This window comes from Chlamydotis macqueenii, chromosome 12, assembly GCF_036417535.1.
Source record: "Chlamydotis macqueenii isolate bChlMac1 chromosome 12, bChlMac1.mat, whole genome shotgun sequence".
NCBI lineage: Eukaryota > Metazoa > Chordata > Aves > Otidiformes > Otididae > Chlamydotis > Chlamydotis macqueenii.
Window position 1 is genome coordinate 21,726,239 of NC_141567.1, and position 22,627 is coordinate 21,748,865.

Below are 22,627 nucleotides of genomic sequence, written 5' to 3' on the forward strand. Positions count from 1 at the left end.
GATTTTTACAAGAGAAACATTTTATTAAAGTCCTATATAAATAGTTTTTCTGATTCCTTGTATGCTGTTCTTATCACACCAGATTCTCTCAGGTACAAATTTCCAATTACAGCAGAAAAAAATTGTTGGGTTTTTGTTCCGTCTCCTTTTGCTTCTTTCTTTGTTCTTTTCTTTTTTTTTGTAAAACATCAGCGATAGCTTTTCCACTGCACACAGCTAAATATTTAGGAATAGATAAAAATACAGACATGAAGAAATAATGAATTTTTAACACAATTCTTAAGAAATATCTGCAAGCATTTCATTGTCTCCCTTTGGTGAACTGGCCTTTCCCCTTAGCTGCCACTGTAAATATATTTCACAGCACACGGGTGATACAGAACAGGAATTACAGAGGCGGGTTTGTTATCAGAGAGCATTGGAAGCCAGAGTTACAAAAACTTTGTGTCTCTTTGATACACTAAATTACTTTCCACTATATAGGAAGTGAATATAAACTTAGGTTCTAATCCTGTAAAGATGTGCGCATTTTCTTGATTTTTACACCCTACACTGTCCTACTGAAGTTAAGGAGTTTAAGTTTTTGGAGCTTTTTTTTTTTTTAATATGGTGACTTTGTGGGCCAAACCTTCTTTCATGGAAGTGATGAGAAACTGGCCACTGCTTTTCCAAACAGGAATATAGTTTTGTAATACTGGCCAAAAGAAAGGTCCACCACAGACAGTGCAGAGACATCCTATTAATTTATTTACATTAAAAGTAATGCTTGTGTAAATTAATAGTATTTTTGTAGATGAATTACTGTTAATTGCATAAATTAATAGGATACTGGATGAAGTAATTTATTCTTCATGAGTGCTTAATCCCACGTGATTATGCATGAGATCAATATCAAGCTATGCATAAAGATACAAAATCAACATATTTACATTTTCCTGGCTAGATTAATGTGCCGTATGGGTGCAGATTTTCATTATGTAATCTGTTCTGGGAATGGAAATAAGCATTTGAAAATTATTTGAAAATATTGTGAATGCAATTAGCTATTTGAATCTACTAAATTATTGAAGTCTACTTAAATGGGAAAAATCAGTTGTTTTACTTCAAGAAGATTTTCTAAGCAGATCATAAGCTGCATTTTATTTTACATTACATTCTCCAGACGGTGTTAGATTATCACCTTCTCTTTTGTTTTCAAACGTGTTGAAGTTTTTACCAGTATAATGAAACAAGTCACAGGAACACATGCCCAGTTATAAAATACTCTATGTACATCTTTTACCGTGTCTCAGCTCCGCTTGGTTATTAATTAAAAAGGTCACAATACTTCAGACCACGTGAGTCAGGTTTCTTACGTTGTTCATGAATCATCTGAGTCTACTACTACGTTATATAACACTACTGAGTTTACACACACACACACAGGATATTTGCAAAACTGAATGGAGATTTTTCTGGTGGTAGCTAGGTTTTGAAAATTGGTCTATTTAGTGCCAGCTCTGTCTCCCCAGGAGGTCAATCGTACAGAAAGTCACTGTGAAAATGTCTGTTGACTTCAATTAAGTAATTTGTATCAAGGTGGAGAACCTTGCAAACTGATATTAAACAAATGATAGCAAATTGGTTTTGGTGGTTTTGCTTTTTTTTTTTTTAACAAAGGAGGCGTGTGCAGGTGCTTTTTTTTTTTTTATATATATATATATATATATATCTCATATACCTGCCTGATCAAGCCTGCGAAACTGGGGAGCACTGGAATGCCTTTAGTAAATTAGGTGCCAGCTTCACCAGTGTATTACTCCAGTCTGACGTGGTGCTTAATCTCCTGAGAGCAACTAGAGTAGTGCAGTGGCAAATCAGCGCCTCGGCCCGTAAGAGCTTCTTGTCAGTTATCTACGAAGAGCTCACAGTTACTGCTTTGCGTAAACGTACAGACCTGTGCAACAGCAGCATGTCGTTTGGTACATGCACTTCATTTGGATTACAGACTGGAACGAGATTATCGCCTGCCTATTGAGCCAGGAAAACATTAATCTCTCAGAGAAAATCTTGCAGTCATGGTCCAGCCTCTCCCCATGCTGGAAGCTCCTGTTTCATTTGGTGGATCTGCTTCTGGAGTTCATCTCTGTCCAGCTTCATTTTGGCTTCTAGAACTTGCCGTAGAGACCCAATGCTCTCGTAGATGGCTGCAAATCCTGATTGCAGGAGAGAATTAAATTAGTTGATAATCAAAAGCAAGAGTAACACATAATTACAATCAGAATGCGCTTCCTACCATCACACTCTGCTTTACACTAGGAAGACAGCAAAAGTTCTGAAGGAAAACAGGACGGTAAGTGTGTGCTGATGGCAACAACAGCCCGGGTCGCAGCCAAGCTATGCCTACGGGGAGAGCACCTCTACGCTCCTAAGATGTTGCCTCTTGTTGCTTTGGCTTTCACACTTAGTGAAAATCCTTTCTACTGCCACCGCTGCAGCCATTACGTCTGGCCCAAAAGTCTTCAAACTACTTCGATGCAAGCAAAGGCATTTTGCATATTATTGTAGGTCGATCGTTGCTACCACAATTCAGAATAAGGAACTTGATAACTATGGTCCTACCAGCGTTAACTTCAGCTTTCATTTCTTTTATATCTTCATTTATCTCACTTTGAAGTTTGCCAATGCGAATATTTATCTTTTCTTCAGTCTGTTTTGCTTCATGTGCTTCCACGGTTATCTTCTGTATTTCTTCTATTTTGTCAATTTTCTCTGCCATTTGGTTGAATTTCATCTCAATAGCTCTCTCACTCATTTCCTGGAGCCGGGAAAAAGAATTTTAATGATTTACTCTGCATATGAAATTATAGTTGTCATTCCCAAATATGCACTAGATATTGATTAATCATCTTGTATTTGGAATTCAAAGGTGTAAGGAATTGTAATTCTTTATAAAAGGGTTTAAATTGACTTGACTACTGTAGGCTAAAATACTGATCTACTTAGAAGTGATCAGATTTATCTGAGGACTCTCAGGCTGTGGGGATGTTATACTTGACATGACTGAAGAGACAAATATTAAGAAGGTCTGAAAATCTCACTCAAATAATATCTCAATCACATCATCTTAGTTATTAATAAAGCTTTTTAATACTTCCTAAGAAGCATTTTTAGGACATTTTAATGAAACTTACAGTGTTTTCCTTAAAAGTCAATGAGAGTTGGTCAATTTTTTGCACAAGCTCTTTTTCCATCCTTTCATGTTCCTGTTCCAACCAGCTACGTGCAGACAAAATCTGGCTGCTGAGTTCCTCAATAGCATTTTTTAATCTAAGAGCATAATAGAAATTAGCAGAAGCAAAAGAGCAGAACTTTTGGTCATTCAGCAGTGACTTTTTTATGAACATGTTCATTAAAAAAAAAAATTAATGACAATGTAGTACATTTAGTACAGCACCTTAAGTGAGTCTTTGAACTGTAAGGCTACTAAACCAGATACGGTGACATTGTTTTAGAAAATAAAGAGGAAAGAGCACAACAAAATAGCAGTTATTTATACAAAACACATCACATTTTGAGCACAGTAGATAGAAATTCTTTGCAGCATTGAAAACAGAATGTGGGCATCTGTTCAGATTGTAATCTTCATGTCCATAGGACTCAAGATTTGGTACCCTTTTATTTTAGCGGCAATGACATTGCCTATACTGACCTCAAGTTTACATCAACCGGTTGTGCCAGTGAAACTCTTTCTTTAGACAGTCTTTGTTCCCATGAGTATTTGAAATCTGGCTCTATTTTCACCTGCTTTGCAGGCAGTTTTACTGACGTAACTGATGGCATTGCATGAGGATGGCAATAGGCAGTGAGGATGGGGATGGTTTAAGCCAAGACTGACACTGAGTGAAATGGTTGGAGCAGAGTTAATATCTGAACGGAATATATCCCTATGTAATGTCTAGTAGTAGCACAGTAGCTTATCGTTAATACTTTGGCTATGTAAGTTACATATTTGTATTGGAAGCCAATTTAAAGCAGTAACACTTTGTGAATGCTGTGCCTCGCTTCCTGGTCGCTTGGGTTGAACCTTTTGCCTTGCTCTCAAGAGCCACCTCCAGCATTTGTTGCTTCTTACAGTGCTTGCAAAAGGGTGCCAGGCCACTCCTACAAAAATCCTGAGTTGTGTTCTTTACTACAAGTTCTGCCTGAATACTTAACGAGGGACTTGGTGGGCTTTTCAAAATGGCCTGACCACGTTAGGGGCAGAATTCTTGTTGAAAGTGATTCCCACTCGACAGATCATTGTGCTTTGTAACATCTGTTGAGCACACATATATTGAAATAGGTTCATGTTTTTGTAGACCTAAAGATTACAACATTCAAACTTGGAAACCTGAGGCCCTGTCTTCCAAGGCACATGGCCGCAGCAAGGTGTCCCGGGCACTCACTTGGTGTCCAGGAGGTGGAGCTGTTGGTTGCTCTCTTTGTAGGCCATCTTCAGCTTCGCCTCTTGTTGCATGATGGATTGCTCTACTCTGCTCAGAAGATGAGAAATCTGCAACAACATTTGGAATGTAGTGTTTCTCAACAGCATTTCATCACAATCACATTTGAGATGTTTTCATAACAGTAGAGGAGATCTTAAAGAAGGGCCATTTTTGCTGACATTTCAAAAACTACTGAATTTGCGGACTTTGCTTTATCATGAAAAATATGCTGTCTCTTAAGGTGAAAGTATCACCATTGTGAAAACAATAATTCTTCAGCCATGAATAATTTGAACAGTCTGGCCTTGAAAGCTCTGTCTGCTCCCCCACCTTGAGAGAGCTGAATTTATACGATCCATACGTCTCCGTGATGCACATGAGCAGAGGAAACGAATGGCAAAGCGCTCCACCAGTACGGAGTGGTATTCTTCATCTCTTCATGTGTAATTGCTGCAGCAGTGATGAAAGTGCTGGATTTAACCGGGGATAGGTCACTACTAACGGAAAACATTTCTCACCAAAACAACCATCCCCGTTTTATAAAACGTACTGTTGTGTTTTACAAGATTCATGACAATATGCTCCTAGCGTGTTAATATACTACACTGAGCCTTCTGAGAAAGGTAAAGTGGATTTTAATCATTTACCTACCGCAAAAGGAAGATGTAAAATACTTTTGTTGCTCGACAAAATGGGAAGGAGATATGAAGAATCCTTTTCCTTAATGTCATACGTCTCTGCTTGTGTCTAGTTCTCACTTCCATTCTCATACCCAATGGAAGAGAAACCTGACGGACAGATTAGTGGCTTCACAGAACCCAAAGCCAGTTTTGTTTTGCAGACCTTCAAAAATTGTGCTCGAATATATATAAAATCATCTTGGGAAGGCCAAAACGTACAGGGAGAGACCCTGATGCTTGCATTGTTGTGGTGGTTTTGTAGAGCATCCCTGTCATGTTCACATTCCAACCTCCAGAAGCCATTCAGGCCAGGAATCACTGACTTTTGATCATTCTGGAGTCCTTTCAGGTGCCTTTAAAGGGCAGCAAATTCAGGACCTTTTTTTCAGTTAGACCAGTGCAGTTATGCAGCTAGGTACCAGTATTCAGTCCAGTAAGGACTGTGAGCAGATACACCTCTCCATTTCTAAAGCTGTGGCCTCTCAGGATCATAATTAACAGTAATGGAGTCTGTGTGAACTGGACTCTCTTGCCCATACGTGGATCACGTTGGTCTAAATACCATACCTGTATTTCTGCCTCTTTAATTTTCGATTCTAAGATCAGCTTGGAGGTGTGCTGGTCTTTGCTTAGGCTCTGAAGTCTTTCGTACGTAATTTTATGCTCTGCAGACAGTCTGGCTAACCCAGCATCACACCTGTTTGAACAGATAAATACCAAAGCAACAGCTGAATGGAATATAAGGTCCAGGCTTTTTAAATTACCCACATTAGACTGAGCATTTCTGTGAAATTGCTGGCTGTCTGGCAAAACAACGTCTTAGGAGAGTGTAAGAGTGGTGATACATCTCATAGTACTCAGCAAACTGCTCCCAGATGGGACCAGGAGGCAAATACTCTGACAGATACACTCCTGTTTCCTTGGCACTGCCATAATCCATGTGGCTTGTGTTGTCATAAGTCAGGGAAACCACACTAGCAACACAAAGATGCCGAATTTCAATACCTCTTGTTTTTGTCATACTCCACAGACATTAAGGTGCGCGCGATTGCGCCTGCTTGGTTAGAAGCCCAAATACTTGAGGACCATTCTTCATTGTTGTAGCTGTGTTCCTCTGAGTTTTGTATTCTTATTTTTATTTGTGAAATAGTAGTATACAATTAATACGGGTAGTAAACAATGTGGGGCAAATTTTACAGTTATTAGTCTTTATTTAGGCAAAGCTGTCATTGAAAGCAATGGCAATTCTGTCTCACAAAAGACTATGAAATGCAGTCCTGGAACACAGTAATTATTGTTTCCTTTCTTCACACTGGAACATTTCTTGATGCTGTAACATTTTCAGGATAAATGTGCTATAAAATATGTGCATTTTTCTACCACATTTCAAAAATACTTTACAAATCAGGTGGATTTCATCTACAGGAATACAATAAGGACATCAACTGAGCTGTGAGAATAGAAGTACTGTAATTTCAGGAGTAAGACCTCTGTGAGGTATGAGTCATGTATATTTTTTTGCTAAGGGAAATATGTAATTGGCAGCGTTACCAAATTTGATCTATGAAACTGATGGGGAGCAGACAGCAGTTACAATTTGAGGGAGAAGGCAGCAGTAAAATGGAACAAGCTGAGGCACTTTAAGTCATTACCTAAACTAACGACACATTTTATCCTCTTTTTAGTCAGATTTCAGTTTGAAGGCTTTCATTTCAGCATGCATTTCCATCACCTCGGTTACAGCAGCTACCATTATCCTTAAACCTGAGGGGAACGTAACAGCTAAACTGGCAAATGGAGCATCTGCTTCGTATTACGGTACGATGTCAATATTAAAACAATCAGTCATGGAAGATAGCACATAGGAATTATCAAACTTGGGGAAATGAATTCACGGTTTAGCAGTTCAGCACTGTGAGACCCATTGGCAATATCTGCAGGAAGACCAGCCAAGGTTTACGCAGCAGTGAACGATACTTGTAGGTCTGAGACAGCTTCTTTAGAAAGGTGAGAGAAGCCAAATCTCTCCGTGTTGTTACGATCAATCAGAGGAATGAAATCATCTTGCGTCTAGTCATCAAAAGCCTATGGGCTCAAAAAAATGGTTAGTTGTGTTTCTCTGAGGCATGACAGAAAATATGAAAAGCAACAGCTTTGAAGCTGCCGTAGCAAACGTGAACAGCAGGCCTCTGCGATTGTCTTTAAGGGAAATGAGTGTTTGGGGTTTAATCCCAATCTTCTTTGGGGAACTCAGGTACGTGATCAGAGAGGTCAGGTAGTTGCATGGTAAGCAAAGCATTAAAATTCTGTCTGTGTTAGTTTGGTGTCAGCCCGGTACGTATTAATCAGATTATTTCATTTTTCTACAGGGATACTGTAACTGGCACCCTTTTAAACCAAGTTGGAATAAAGACCATTCCATGGTCTGCACTCATGGAATGCTTGTTCTGCTGTGGTTTGGTTTTTTAGACAATATTCCATATACTGAAGTGGTCAAAGAGAAGTCTCTTTGCTATATATATTGTACATGCTCACAGACACCTGATTAGTTTTGACCTGGAGGAAAACAGTTGTGTGCTGCAGAGACGGAGTGAAATTCTGATATTAATTATGTGAGTGTACATTTTGAGTTAAAAACTTAGAACAATTAAATAGCTTCAGTCCATGCTTCCACTAGCCTTCAAATGGAGGGGGAGGTAATAATGAGATGAACATATGGAAACCATGGGCTTTCTGACACTTTTGATTCAAGTTTCTGCTGCATGATGGGCCGGAAGAAAATCAGTAATCTAAACAAAAGGGCACGTTATCGTTTGGATTTTTTTCCTGTTAAAAAATAAAAACAGAGAAGGGGAAAAAAAATGGCACACTACAACCCCCACTGAATTTCTTATAGCTCTAAAAGTCCTACTGTGGTACTTCTTTATAGAGTCACGTTAAAATGACAATAGAGTTCTTAAAAATAGAACTAAATGTTTCTGAGCACTGGATTTAGCTCCTGGGTAATTTAATCAGACTGTCTATATAAGTGAAGCCAGCGGATCATGGATCTAGAGACAGAAGTTGGAAACAACTTCCCAGGTCTGGTCATCTTAAAAGCATGAGGAAAGAAATGAGTAACAGATTAAGACTGCTAGGAAGAATACTAGTTTAAAGATGTATGAGCTCTATATAAAACCGCTTTGTACAAGGAAATGCACAATAAATAATTCTTATCTTCACATCTGAAATGCTGAAGCTGGCCATAGAAAAAGCCCGGTGCAGTTTTCTTGTGCAGTTGCACACATGCACTGTTGAAATTTGGGCCAAAGATGCACTAGAATGTGTTTGGCATACTGCTGTGTGATTTTTGGAGGACATTTGCCAAGCTTATCTGAAATTAGTAAATAAAGAATAAATGGGAAGATTTCATAGTGCCACGTATTATTCTCAGGTACAGGATACAGTGTGATTCCAGCAACCCGTAATGTTTGATATAAGCAGTGAAACTGTCAAACAACTGCCTTCCAAGTCATAGTAAGCAAAAGCGGTGGCTATTTTCCTGGCACACTGAAGAGGATTTCTGTTGTCTCCGATCTCTAAGAAATCGAAACACAATGGTTGCTGTACTCAGGGAATTCAGAAACGCAGTGTATCCCAGATGCAGCAGACTCATTTTCTGTGCCGTGTAGGAAAATCTGCCTACGTGTAATGAGTCCAGAGTGTCTGAAATGAATCAGATCTGTAATGTATATAAAAATCATTGATATATGCAAAGCAGCCCCAGTTTGAACACGCACAGTTGCCATTTCTCTGGATGTTCCAGCTATCGGGAAGCTTCTAGAGACAGCTACTGCGATGGTCCTGACCAGGCTGCTGTTCTTAAACTTCCCAGACAAATTATCATAGCCCACAAATTATTCTGCAAATAAACGATAGGGCACTGCTCATGAGTTTTATGATCTAATATCCCCAGAAATAGAATTGGTAAATCTGCGTTATAGAACATTGCCGGCGTCAGAGGCAGGAGGCTGGAGTATTGGAGCTATCGGCATCTGTCTCATTTTCTGCTGAATGGGGCACTGAATTTAAGAGAGGTAATATTTTCCTTAAAGTTAATAATAATGCTCATTCTTAGGAAAACGTACGGCATCATTCCTGGTGAACAGTGTTAACGATGCTTTACAAATTCCCCAATAAATTATGCTTAATGAGAAGTGGCCCAGAGACGTGAGCTGCGGTGCGGATTCAGTCCTCTCCTGCCAGGGCCCCCAGTTATTTCTGCGATGCAGGTGAGGCCAGCTGTGCCGTCTATCTGCATCCAGAGCTGGGGGCAGCGCGGCTTTGGAGCTGTGCTTCAGAACCGCATGTGCCCGTAGGAATCCCTGTTCTCAGCGGTAAAAGCAGCAGCCCTCAAGAAATAACGAGACAGTTGTTTGATGATATATTGACATGTTACAGAACAGTTGGTGCTGGGAAATAAACACCGCGCTCTCCAATATTGAAGTTGAATAGGATGTTTCGTATGCATGTAATTACTGGAGCTGAAATGTGGCCAGAATCCTAAGCCTGACACTAAAATTATCACAGGACCAAACGGCTCAGACTTAGGTGATGTACTCTCACGCGGCATATATAAACTGACTCGCGCTGATGGCCCGTCTGCGCGTTTCTAGCCTAGAGCAAGGGATGTGCGCAGTTAGATGAGCCTGCCGTCCCCGCAGCCTGAGCCACGCGTGGTACCGTGGCTGTGGCCGAGGGCTGGCGCGGGGCAAGCCGCTCACCCGCAGCAACCCGATCGCGTTTCTGAGGGTTCACTCCTTGAACTCAGCTGAAAGCTAGCAGGACTAGATGGAAAAGTGAAACTATTAGGTGAGTTCAGCTGGCTTTCTACAAGGAACATTGGCCAGAGTGATCAGGAAGCGTTTATCGCAGGGAAGGTTCTGTTAAGGATCTGTACAGTGCCAACAGCCTCACAAACTGCCATGGTGACCGTGGTCTCCAGGTAGGACTGTGATCGTTATTCACAGGAACAGTAATTGTCAAAGTAGAGTATGTCTGTAAATAAAGGCAAATAGCTTTCTCCCATGGAACACCGCTTTAACTTGATTTCTGATAAAGGGAAGCTTATTTGCTTCCTCATTCAGGGAAAACTTTTATGTGGAGAGCATAACGCTGAAGAGAAAGTAGCAGTTAAAAGACAATAGCTGATGGTTCCATACATATTTGCTTCAATCAATTTTCTGATTTGACAAAATAAACTTGTCCAGTTCATTCCTGTTTTCTAAAGGATAGTGCATAACTTACTTAAAAAAAAAAAAAAAAGAGTATGTAAAAGCTCTCTGAAGTATTCTTTATAAAATGGGCTATGAAAGTTACAGTGGGAACTTCAAACAACCAAATAATTTATGAGAAAACTTTAATTCAAGGAAAAACCCTCCCTGATTGTTTTTGCAGGCTGTGGAAGGTTATCACTAAATCAGCTGAAGTAGCAAAAGAAAAAAAAATATCTGTACAATATAGACAATAGGTGAAGTTCAGGACAAGTATAGTCCCACCGAAGTTATTAGCCAAGCTGCTTTGGGCCAGATCGGGTCCTTTTTCTGTAGCTGTACAAATCCTCTGTCCTTTGCCTTCAACTTTAGGGACACTTGGGCAAATGTTGCTGTAGGGGAGTTTGTAAACGTGTCACTGACACAGCCTGAGGTCTGCGTGGTTGCAGAATTGTCACCTGGAGTTTCAAGCAGCCTGTAAAACCCCGGTTATTTTATCAGTTTCTGTTCCTTAACGTGTAGGTAGCCTATGTAGTTTTCAAGATGGCTAGTAACCGAATGCACAGATTTTTACTTCTAAAATATATGCCAAAACGTGCAACTATTCTGTTCTTGACAAGTGCAGATTGTTCCATGCCGCCTTTATAACTGCGCTCATTAATTTCTTTCAGAGACAGACCAGTCTAACCATAGTACTTTTTAAAGCTGAACCAAATCTAAATTCCTCAGGCATTTGAGGTAATTTATTGAGAGCTAATTTCAGGAATTAAGGGTGATATTGTTAAGTTTAATGTGTAATACTGGAATGCAAAGGATTATTATTAATTTTCTTGAAAACACTGAGCAAAATTCTCCTGGGAATTTTGCCAAAGTTGAATTCAGCCCATTATCATTAACATTCATACTTCAAGGTTAAAACAACATTCGCCAGTCCCCAAAACCTACTTCCGTGTTGGCTTTTACCTCGCAACTCTTCCCCGCAGATCTCCTAAGCCAGAAAGCTGCCGCAGTTCCAGGCTCTTCAGGGTGGAATTTGTTCCGTAGCTGAGATTGTCTCTGACGCGGATCTGTTCCTGCAGCATCTACAAAGCATTCATATGCAAATATAAACTCAGTTTGTCGCATTAATGTGCACTTCAAATGTCACTCATTGTTTTTCAGTATTTCAGTAACATCAGATACCATTTCATCAGTAATTTATTAAAAGCTTTGCCTTGCCGTGTACTAAGCCAGACACCTTTAGGTCATTTACTATTTCTTATTCTTGGTGTCCATTCTGCACACAAATACCATAATATGTATAAAGAGTAACTTGGCAATGGGATGGAAAGGTGAGTATTAATTTTTATCCTTTCCTTTTCCCCACCGCACCCCTGCGGCTCGTTGCAGCAGAGGTCAGACGTGAAGTCAGGTATCTGATACGTGATGAGGTCGTAGGAATGAGCGTTGGGTTTGTCGGCAGTCAGGCGGGAGTGAAAGCCAGTTTACTGCAGAGTGAAGGCACTTCCCAGCGTTCCTCCAGCACAGCCTTTGGACTGAAGCTGAGCTGGGCATTAGTGTCGCGTTAACTCGTTTTTGTCATTTCACCGCAGCTTTTGAAGGCAAGCTTATTAGTACCACAGAGCTTTCTGTGTTTATATGCTAATATCCTGCGCTGTTTTCGTTGCCACTGAAATAATTGTGTAATTTGCAAACAGTCGTTCAAGTTATAAAAACAATTTACAAGCTTACAGGATCTTCAGACCTTGTGTGCCCTTTACTTATCCTGCAGTAAACTTTGTGCTCAGTTAGAAGGAATAAATAGCCTAGATGGCATTAGTCCTGTGCAAAATTCCTGACATACCTCGATGTCCCGATTCAGCTGCCTGACTATCGCCGTTATGTTTCGGATGTGTTCCTCCAAGAGTTGCCTAGCCAACCGGTCGCCCCCCCCTTTGTTCTGCATTCTGTGCAGCGTGGAAACAATGTCCTCCTTAATGCGAAAAGCGTGTTCCACCAGGGCCGCCGTTGTCTTCTCATGGCTTAGGATCCGGTCCTCCAGCTGATCCACCAGGCTTGCGGACGCCAAGGGGACCGCTGTCAAGGCCTGGCTGTGCAGCGGTATGTTTCGAACCCGTCTAAGTGAGGAAGAATACCCAGATATCGCTCGGTTCTCACACAAAACTCCACAACGTCTTTCCACTGGAGACAGTGCCATCCTACCTCAGTAGCAGTAGCGGGGAGAAGCACCAAAATACTCACAGAGAGAGGGCCCACTGCTACCAGCGAGCGGGTGCTGTGCTTGCTACTGCCTGTGTCTCGGACAAAGGCGGGTCACGCTCTTTTTCCTGCTCTTTAAGGAAGCTTACAAAAGCATAGGATCTTAAGAAAAGGACATTAGCATGATAAAAGTAGTTACAATTCAGAACTGTAACTTGATTAAGAATCCAAATTCAAAACCCTTTAATTGAGTTGGAGAAGCAATGCTATTTGTCTCTACAGTTTTCAGGCTTAATCAAAGCAGTAACTGTAGAAGGCAGATATTGCAAATTAAATGGAAACAGACCCAGATTAAAAAGGAGTAGCTTGTGTCCATTCCTTTTTTCACTGTCTACAGCTATCCTGTAACTCCTTACAGAAGCTTATCCTCCCATGAACTGGACAGGAGCATATGTAGGTGTGGAAACTGAGGAGATACCAAAATTATGACAAGCTTATCATCATCATAGAAATCAAATCCTCCCCTCCCCCCCAAAAAAAACCAGCTTACATTTGAGTGCCTTCAATAATTATCTAGGGTTTTCAAGAGAGCTCTGCACGGCACAGCTTCCATGGAAAGCAATGGAACTCATGGGTGCTCAAAGTAAGGAAAAAAAATGCGGCTGCTAATGCATGCAATCTTTTCCTGCGGCTATATTCTGCAAAGAATAAAGAAAATTTTCAGAAGCCTAAGTGGAAGAGACAAGGTCAACCCCACTTTGAAAGAGATCTTTTCTCGGAACTCTGTTATTTACTGTGCGTTCTCCATGATGTTTGCCGTTAATGAGCCGCATGGACAGTTTATTTTCACCATGTGATACTGATGGAGATGTACGAGGGCTCCAACAAAGGTCAGTTCTGGCCCTGAGTTCTCACACTCATTCCATGCTATTAGAAAACTGGTTAAAGTGTAGCGTTCCTGGACTTCTACTCAGTTATGGTTTGAGCTATTTAATTCCTTTCGGAAAGGGTTAAGTAAAAGCTGAGTAAGGCACTGTGATTCGGGCCAGGGTTTGAATGAGTCTACAGGAGTTCACTTTGCGTTGCATGCTAGTGCTGCAGTCCCAAGTCACAGCATTAGGATACGGGGGATTGAGAAACACATCATACTCGGCAATAGGAAGGTTTTATTTTTTACATTCCAAACTGTACCTTTCAGAAGGGGCAAGAGTTGGGAAGATGGGGCTTCGCTGGGCCATTTTCTGGTCAATAATCTACGTCTGTTGAAAAAGTACACATTGAATTATTTAATAGTTTATATCTGACACTGAAATGACTTCATGCTGCTGCTTTAAGCGAACCTTAAGTAAAGTTTAAGATTACGCTGACAGCTCTGATCTTTGAGTTCAAATATTGCTTATGGAATAAATGCAAATAACAATCGATACAAAAGAACAAAAGAATGAAAACTAAAAACTGCTAAAAAGCTTTCTGTAGGTGAAATGATGCTCTTAAAAAAGACAAGGTTGACAGTCTTGAAACTGAAATCCACTGTTGACCCACAGAACCGGTTTGGCAGGACAGAGGCACACAAACTTTTTGTCCCCAATCTGTCTACTGGTCTCAGACATCATTAAACAATCAATAAAAAAGTAAGAGCTACAAGATTATCATAAAGCTTAAGAAAGGATTGGCTAGAGAAAAAAAATAGTAATATTTCATGACAGCAAATTACTGGGGTAAGGTGTTTTTCAGGTAAAACCATTGACAGAAACCTAAACAAAATGTGTTAGACAACAGCATAGTTTAGCAAAACTGAGCCTTTCATTAATTTCTCGTCAAACCTACAGGACCACACTTTATGTTGTAAGTAAATTCCTCTGTGGTAAGAATATAGATTCTGGTTTTCATTTTTAGACATAGCCAGCCAGACTGCGACAGACGTTGCAGCGGGGTAGCTCTGTTAAATAGCTTCAAAAAGACATTTTAGATGTCTTGCTGTAAGAGAGACCAGTACCTCTCTCAGTAGCTTTGTCCGCTGACAGAAATGAAATTAATGAAAAAGATGGTAGCCTAAATCAAATCCAACTATGCCACCTCACATAAAACAAATGAACATTTTTAACTGTACAGATGGGATGAATGAGCATGGCCTGAGCCTGAATTCTTTGGGAACCTAAAATCTTCACTGAAAACTGAAGGCTGATCTATGACAACAGTTTTGCAATTGCTGATGAAATCTGGTGCAATGTGCTGTGCAAACAGAAAGAGAAAAATAGGGTTATTGAAACAAAACAGAGAAATATCAATTATAAAGAAGTGATAGGACTGTCCTCCGAGATCTCAACATGCAAAGCGTGTTTGTGCTTTAGAAATGTATGAAAGCACTGCCTCAAAGAGAGAGCAAACACTGTCACAGTATGTGTGCTCTATTTATAGCACGCCGCTTCAGAAACTACAAATTAGAAAAAAAAAATAGTTTTAAGAGAAGCTGGGTTGCTGAGCAGCAGTGACACTAGACTGGGATTCAGAAGGTTTGATTCCAGTTCCCTGCTCTGTCTCTGATCCCGATGACTTTGGACAAGTTATTTCCATGTCTAATGACTCCGTTTCCCCGGATGGGAGCCAGAGATAATGATACCTACCTCCTTGTCTGAGTTCTTGCATGCCTGGAAGTAAAAAGCATGGTCTGGTCAAAGAGCTGGGTATCATTATGACAACTTCTGCATTGAAAATCCTGCCCAGTCCTGCAATCTGTTCCTCACACTCATAGTTTCCCAGCTGTTTTTTTAAGCAGTGCCACTGCCCTGTGAGCTATCCCTCCTTGCTGTACTGCACGGTTCTACAGGCACCCAGCACTCAGGAGACCAGAGCCCGCTTACTCTTAGTCCTCTGGGCCATGACACATTTTAATGGTCTTGACGCAGCAAAGCATTGAAACACATTTAACTATAGACACGGGAATATCCCGCTGATTTGAGAAGAGCTCTGCGTACCACAGCAGCACAGCACTGGATGCTACTTAGAAAAACGAAGAACAAATACTAAAGCCTGTACGTCGATCAGCATCTTAGTGAAATCCACCTTACAAAAAAAAAATCCTTGAGTGTTTTAATTTTACGGCCATCAATATCCACTTGTTATCGATTGAAAAAAAGTGTTTGGAGCAGAGTCAGCATAGGATTCCCTGGAGTTTTTACTTTTTCTGCTAGACTACCGTTAGACATGCAACTAAATGCAAATGCCGGGAGAAATGGTGCGCACGAAACACAAGTTACACAGATGGACTTCTCACTCATCTGATATTGCTAACGCAAGCGCATCACCTGGTACGCACTGAAATACCTCATCATCAGTTACCAAATTTCTTGACCTGAACCAGCATCCAGACAGGATGTGTCAAGATCTTGTTCAGCAGAACAAAACTTTTCCACAGTTTGGAGGTTTGGAGGCAATAATAGGTAGGTGTCAGAACTCGTGGCAAATTCCCTCCCTGTGAGTGTGTGTAACACCACTTTAGATTAATAAATATAAAATAGAAGGAAAACCAAGATGTTCTAATGCCTAGACTCAGAGGAATGTAATGTCACATAGCTCAGGTTTTAATGGCAGTAAATCGGGGATCAGCTTAGATACCCGTTAAAATACTGGCTTCAAGTGCTTAATTATCTTTTTCTTTTTTTAAAGTGATGTTGTCTTCTGCTTGATATTGCTATAGCAATTTAAATCGTGATATATTAACCCACTAAATGTTGGTTGATTGATTTAATTTACTGAATATTCCACATGTGCTTGTCACACTGACAAGGTATTTTTCCCAGTTGTAGTGGTGTGCCGGATTGCCAAAAATAACAGTTCCCTTGATGGGGAGGGTGCCTTCTCCGTACCAACATGGGGTATTTCTGTACCCTATGGGGCATTTCTTTATCGTTTCTTTAACTTACTGACATCAGAGATGTAAAAGCTGGGAAAAATAATCATGCATGGGACATGCCGAAGAACACTTAGCAATGCAAAGTTTGCTCCTTGCTATTTGCATCCCTTCCCCGTCAGCTGGCTGCCTTGCGTGTTTATTTTCTGCGGGTTCTCCGGTTCTCCCGTTCTGCAGGGTAATCGCATCTGGGGCGCTCAGTTCTCCATCTTATCACCTACGCCTAATCCGGGCTGTGATGTCTGCGCGCCTCGGAGCGCACTCACGTGCGTTCTCCCACGGGATGCCTGTGCTGGGAAACAGCCTGATCCCCGCAAAGAGCCCTGTCCTGCTGCCGCTGGCGGGGAGGCGAGGCCAGGCGCGGGGGGCTGCGTGACTCCCCAGAAGTCACACGGACCGAAATGCCTGCCCGGGAAAGCACTTTATTCGCTCATTTCTCCTCAAAATAGAAACGGCCGGGGTGGCTCTGCGGGGAGCACGGCCCCCGAGCCCTGGTCCCGCTGTTAGGCTGAAGCGCCCTGGGGCAACATTTTGGGGTAAAGGGGCAAAAAATGGGGCAAACCCCGGCTGTGCCAGGGAGCGGCGTGAGAAACCCCGGCATACCCCCCCCTCCCCGCACGCCCGTGGCGCTCGGGGCCGCTCGGATCGCGCTCGGTTCCGCTCACGCCGAGGCGCAGCGCTGGGGGCCGGGCCGTGCGGTACCGTGCGGTGCGGGCGCACCCGCTCAGCCTCCGCGGGCGGAGGTCCCGCCGGAGGTCCCGCCGGTGCGGGGGTCACGGGCGATGTGGGGGGCGGTGGCTGTGGCTGACGGGGACAGCTCGGCCACGCAACGCGGAGGAGAGAGCGGGGACAGACGGGGCGGGCGCAGGGCGCTGCGCGCACTCACCGGTGCTGGGCCGGGGCGGGACGGCGCTGCGCGTCTTCATCTCGGCGGAGCCCCCGCTCCTTAACGCGCTGCCGCCGCCGGAGCGGCCGTCGGCGATGCCTCGGGACGGCCTCTGCGCGGCCGGGGCCTCCGTCCGTCCCTGGCGGCCTCCGCCCGGCTGCGCGGAGCGGGGCGGCCGCCGCAGGCCGGGCTGCGGGAGCGGGAGCGGTTGCCAGGACGCCGTCACCATGGGAACGCGCCCGGCGGTGGCGGGGGGGGGGGCAGCGCCGCGCCGGCAGCACGGGCGGGGCGGGGGGGGGACACGACACCGCACACATACACGGAGACACCCCCACCCCTCCCCACACCCACCCGCGGTCCCGGCCGTGTCCGCTCCTCCCGGCGCGGGGACCCCGCGGGAGCAGCCGCGGGTGGGGTGGGGGCGGGGGGGGGGGGGCGTGTCCAGCGTGGGCCCGCGGAGAGAAAGTTCGGTGGTGGCAAAGCAGCGGTCACGGCGACTTCCCGCTGGTGCAAGAGGGTGCGACCGAAAGTGCGGGGGTGTCCAGGGCGCGCGGCGGGCCGTGGCAGCACGCCAGACTGTCGAAGCCGGTGGCGAGCAGTAGCCGTGCTGCCCGGGTGGCGCTTCCGGACCAGCCCTAACGCACCCCTGCCGTGCAGCCCCCCGTATCCCAGAGAGGGCGGCCCGGGCCGTCCCTGGGCGCGGCACAGGCGCACGAGCTCAGCGAAGGGACTCCTGGCAAAGCACGGTCCCGGGCGGGGGGTCTGCCTCCCCCGCGGCTCCCTGCCTGTGCCGCTCCTGGGACTTCGGTGCAGCCGCCCTGGGCACACGCAGGGCAGGTGAAAGCGGAGGCGCGCACTGCGACAGCTCGCTCTGGAACAGCAGGCAGGCTCGGCTCTCGGTGAGGCTCGGGGTGCTGCGGGGCTGGGGGTCAAGCCGAGGATGAAAGTGCTACAGCGTGCCCGTACCATTGTGAAAAGCAAGGCGAGCTCTGAAACCCGCATTGACCTGTTTCTTTTAAAGTAATTCCCACACCGAACGATTTGGCCGGAAACAAAACCCAGGCTGATGGTGCAAACCTCCAAGGATGCAGACTGTCCATCTCCAGACTGCTGGCGCTCAGTCTGCTTTCTCCCTCCAGCCCTTGGCTGACAAGAACGTTCAGCGTGACGGGGGCCGAGAGATGGGGAGGGGACATCTCAGTGCTTGTCTGTGCTTACGCTCTTCCCCAGGCCAGGGTCCAACATGGGGTATCGGGGTGGGTGGTCTTTGGTTTGACCCACACAGATGTTCTTTTCATCTTGTGTTATCTCAGAAGGGTTTGGGTGGGAAGGGACCTTCAAAGCCCACCCAGTCCAACCCCCTGCAAGGAGCAGGGACATCTCCAACCAGATCAGGTTGCTCAGAGCCCCGGCCAACCTGGCCTGGAATGTTTCCAGGGATGGGGCATCCACCGCCTCTCTGGGCATCCTGGGCCAGTGTGTCACCACCCTCGTGGTAAAATTTCTTTCCTTATGTCCAGTCAGAGATCATTATTTTTGTACTTATACCACTTCCTTGATGTTTCTAACTACAGCAGCACTAAACTGTTGTATTTTATATAATTATATCTTCAACGTAATTGATAACGAACACATAGATCTATTTCCTTAAAGGCAAATTCAGATCACTTTCCTTATCAAGGCACAACATCAACAACAATGTTAATTTATTCTGGAGTGTTCAACTCTCTCACTCATGAGGGGAGACCCGTTTTAAATAACCATAGAACTACCGAACGCAGCCATTTGGGCTGGAAGGGACCTGAGAAGGGAAGCTGGTCCAGCTCCCCACTCAAAGCAGGGCTGATGTTGGTGTTAGATCAGGTTGCTCGTCATAACATAAAGTTTTGATCTTAAAAGCTTGTGTAATGTTTAAAAAAATCTCTCTCTGAGGAAAAAACATACAATCCTTGTACTTCTGTTGATGGGAACCTGCTAGCTGCAGTCAGTCACAGGAACACAGGAGGCAGAACTGCTCAGTTACCAAGCCCTCGTGGACTTCTTCCAGATTTATACCAGCCCTGCAAACAACAACATTATTCATGGGTTTTGGTTTGCAGTTGGAGGAAAATTCAGCTCCGTGAATTCCGAGTCTCTCTTACGTCTGAGGCTTCTCTTAATCACATCCAGAGTAGAAGGGCCACATGCCTCATTTTTCCTCAAAAACGAGTGGAGGAGGAAGGGCCGTTGGCTTTGTTACTGTACTTTTTCCTCCAGTGGAATTTCAGACAGACGTATTGAACCTGTCCTAATCAATGACGGGATTTCACAACATTTTACATCGTAAACTGCTGCCTTTGTTTTACGCACGCCGTTTTGTTTCTCCCTGCACTTCCCTACACGAAGAAATTGCTGAATCCATGTTTTATTTTCTGTGAGTAGAATTCTACGTTTGCCGAGTGTAACTGAAGGCAGAGTGCAACCATCTGCATTGTAGCAGAAAATGTTAGGATTATAAAGTGTCTGTTTATTCTTTGGAAAGCAGATACAGCAAAAATGGCATTGAATTTTTGAAGTTTCCTTCATTTTATACTATTTGTTTTTCCTATGACACAAATCCTTCATCTTTTAAGAAATACCAGACTGTGTGGTTTTCCAGCTGCAAGTATGACGCTTTGTTAAGGGAATTAAGCTTTATTTTAGTGGCTTTCAGGCATTAATTATTAATAAACAATTCTGATGAATAGAAGACAAATATGTGGCTTGTAAAACTTGTTCTAAATATATTTTGTAAGTAAGAGAAAAGCAGTAATGCTTTTTTTTTCCCTTTGCTGTTGGTTTTAACCAATTATAAAGCAGTCAGGGCAGTGCCTATTCCATTAAAATTTCTAATCTTTTCCAGATTCACTGACTTCTCATGAAAGTTATCCCTTTCTGAAGCCAAAATGATGTTTTTAGAATGGAGGGCAAGGGAAAGTTGTATTCTGTGGCATTTCCAGAGGTAAGGACCACGTTCTTTGTCTAGTCTTTATACATTTCAGCACAGCGCGATTCCTGTCCGGTGCCGGCACGCCATGTCGCTCCGGCAGTGGGCAGGTGGATGCACACGTGTGAGTGACCAGCCACAACTGCGGAGGCAACAACTTCTCTCTTGTGGCACTGCGCAGCGCGGTGTGGGCTCCGAATCCGGTGGCGGCAAAGAGGCTGTAGTCACTGCTGTCAGCGCTGGGCCTGACCCCTGAAATGTGTCCCGAATGCTCCCTCAATAAACCTCCTCAGGCACTGAAGTGAAGCTTGGCCTTCGGTGTTTTCCTGAACCCTGACAGACAATGTGTGCACCGAAAAAAACTGATGAAAGTTCCTGATGTGGGGAATTTTTCTTAAATCTTTTCAAGTTAGGTCTTTTAAAGGAAACCTGGCCATATTAATTTCATGACAGAAGTGGCACCACCTCTCAGTTTTGTGCACCATTTAAAAGCACAGAGATTCCTTTTTCCTGGGCTGGCGCTCCGTGAGATGGAGATGCGGGTGCTGCTGACGTCTCAGAGACGGCCGTTGTACAGTGCCGGCTGGGGAGCGCCGGCACGCGGGCCGGTCAGGCGCACCACCACCGACATTCGGAGGGAAATGCCTTCCCCGGCTTCTGAGCGCGGACGTTGAATGAGTATCATTCACTCGGTATGGCCAGCTTGGGAATTAGGTGTTTATCATTAAAATAAGCAGAATTCAATGACTAGGTTTAAAAGCATGAAAAGAGTTCATTGTGAGTCAGGCTGTGCGTGGTACACACACCGCTTAGCAAAGCTCCGTGCAGATGCGGAGCGCTGATGCCTTCAGCCCTAAAATTTTTGTTGCCAGTCATCTTCTAGTCCATCTAGAGTAGGTGGACCCCAGTAGCACACGTAAAAAGCAGAGAACTTGGGACTGGTTCCTCAACTCGCCATCCAGTGTGAATGCACTTTTTTTACTCTTCTCCCACACCCTAGTTTCTCTACTTTTTTCATGGCTTGGCATAAAGGTGTTTGTATTTATGTAAACACGCATACACACCAATATTTGTGTCCTAACAAAATGAACCTAGACACTAAAGAAGACCCACATCCAGAGGAAAGAGAAAAACCTGCAGAAACAATGTCGATTCTCTTTCTTTTATCGGCCTTATATACACTCTGTGGATTTTTACAGTTTTTTTTCACTGCTTTTTATCACAGTCTCGTAACTTTATGCAACGTTTCCATGTCCAAATGAAATACTAGGGAAACTACTTTTGTCCTATTTCCATAAAACTGCCGCTACTTACCTTCTGTTGGGAGTTCACGTGGGAAACTCCTCTCCTGTGAAGTTCTGCTCGTTTTTAGCAGTATCGGATGTATTTTTGCTTTAATAGCTGTTGCAGCTCGTATTTACCACCCAGCTGCTCTCTCAATGAAAACATTCCGAGCCCCTCATAGCGATGTCAGTTCACATCCAAGCAAGCCACTGTGGAAACGCCAAGCTTCACGTGATCAGTGCTCGTGCGGCAGAAACCCAGCTGAGCTGAGGAAGTGGGTGTTCCTCAAAACCAAGGATGAAAGATGCCCAGGGGGCTGTTGTGCTTCATCCAAATCCAAAGTTTGTGGGACCTCAGAGGGGGCCAGGTTTTGTCCCATTTCTGTATTGAGCGCATCAGGGCGGTTGGAATTTGTAATGCTCCGTCAGCCGTGTTTGATGTTTGCAAAGCAGCACGCTGGTCCTGCAGCCGGATCCAGGAGGAGAAACCCGCGGGCCTGTGCTGAGTGGCGCTGCCCTTCCTCCACAGGGACAGGGCTGGCGGTGGAGCCGCCCCATCCGCGTGGAGATGTCCCTGGCTCCTTGCAGGGGGTCGGACTGGGTGGCCTGTAAAGGCCCCTGCCCACCCAAATCCTTCCGTGATGCTATGGCTCTAAGCGGTTAAAACCCGTTAACGTCAACAACAGGGCTTCAGGCCTGAGGAGAAGGTTTGTTGGTGGGACTGCCATCCTCAGCTGTGGGCGGGTTTTGTTATTTGTTCCTGTAGAGAACATGGTCCCCAGAAGTTGTGTTGATTGTCTTCCAGTCAAAGCAATCGGAGCAACGCTAAGCAGATGCCAACTGCCAGGCAAACACCTGATTTTTAATTTGCCTTTTTTTTTTTTTTTTTACATGCGTGGGGCGCACCCGGGGCTTGTTCCCGTACGCTTTTGGTGTCAAGTGCTGTGCACCGTCCAGTGCTTCCAGGGATGGGAAACAGCGCGGTT

General features: G+C 44.2%; 1 protein-coding gene across 2 annotated transcripts; it reads right to left on the minus strand.

The window, feature by feature from the left end:
• FAM81A (family with sequence similarity 81 member A) lies at positions 1-17,531 on the minus strand. 2 transcript variants are annotated; one of them, XM_086757267.1, is made up of 10 exons: positions 17,394-17,482; positions 15,222-15,245; positions 13,789-13,856; positions 12,242-12,515; positions 11,362-11,480; positions 5,714-5,843; positions 4,428-4,534; positions 3,174-3,309; positions 2,602-2,797; positions 1-2,195 (listed from the first exon to the last, which is right to left on the minus strand). In XM_086757267.1, the coding sequence occupies exons 3-10, from the start codon at positions 13,833-13,835 to the stop codon at positions 2,056-2,058; spliced, it is 1,149 nt and encodes a 382-aa protein (XP_086613393.1). In that variant the 5' UTR covers positions 13,836-13,856; positions 15,222-15,245; positions 17,394-17,482; the 3' UTR covers positions 1-2,055. The 2 variants fall into 2 exon arrangements, with proteins under 2 accessions (XP_086613393.1, XP_086613392.1); XM_086757266.1 differs by lacking the exon at positions 15,222-15,245 and having other exon boundaries at positions 17,394-17,531.
• Positions 17,532-22,627: the final 5,096 nt, after the last annotated feature.

Excerpts from the sequence above, each read along its gene's own strand:
- FAM81A (XM_086757266.1), bottom strand. The coding sequence starts at position 13,835 with ATGGCCCAGCGAAGCCCCATCTTCCCAACTCTTGCCCCTTCTGAAAG. Across the intron at positions 11,481-12,241 it reads AGCTGAATCGGGACATCGAG|ATGCTGCAGGAACAGATCCG; the intron begins GTATGTCAGGAA and ends AATGCTTTGTAG. Across the intron at positions 4,535-5,713 it reads TTAAAGAGGCAGAAATACAG|ATTTCTCATCTTCTGAGCAG; the intron begins GTATGGTATTTA and ends ATGTTGTTGCAG.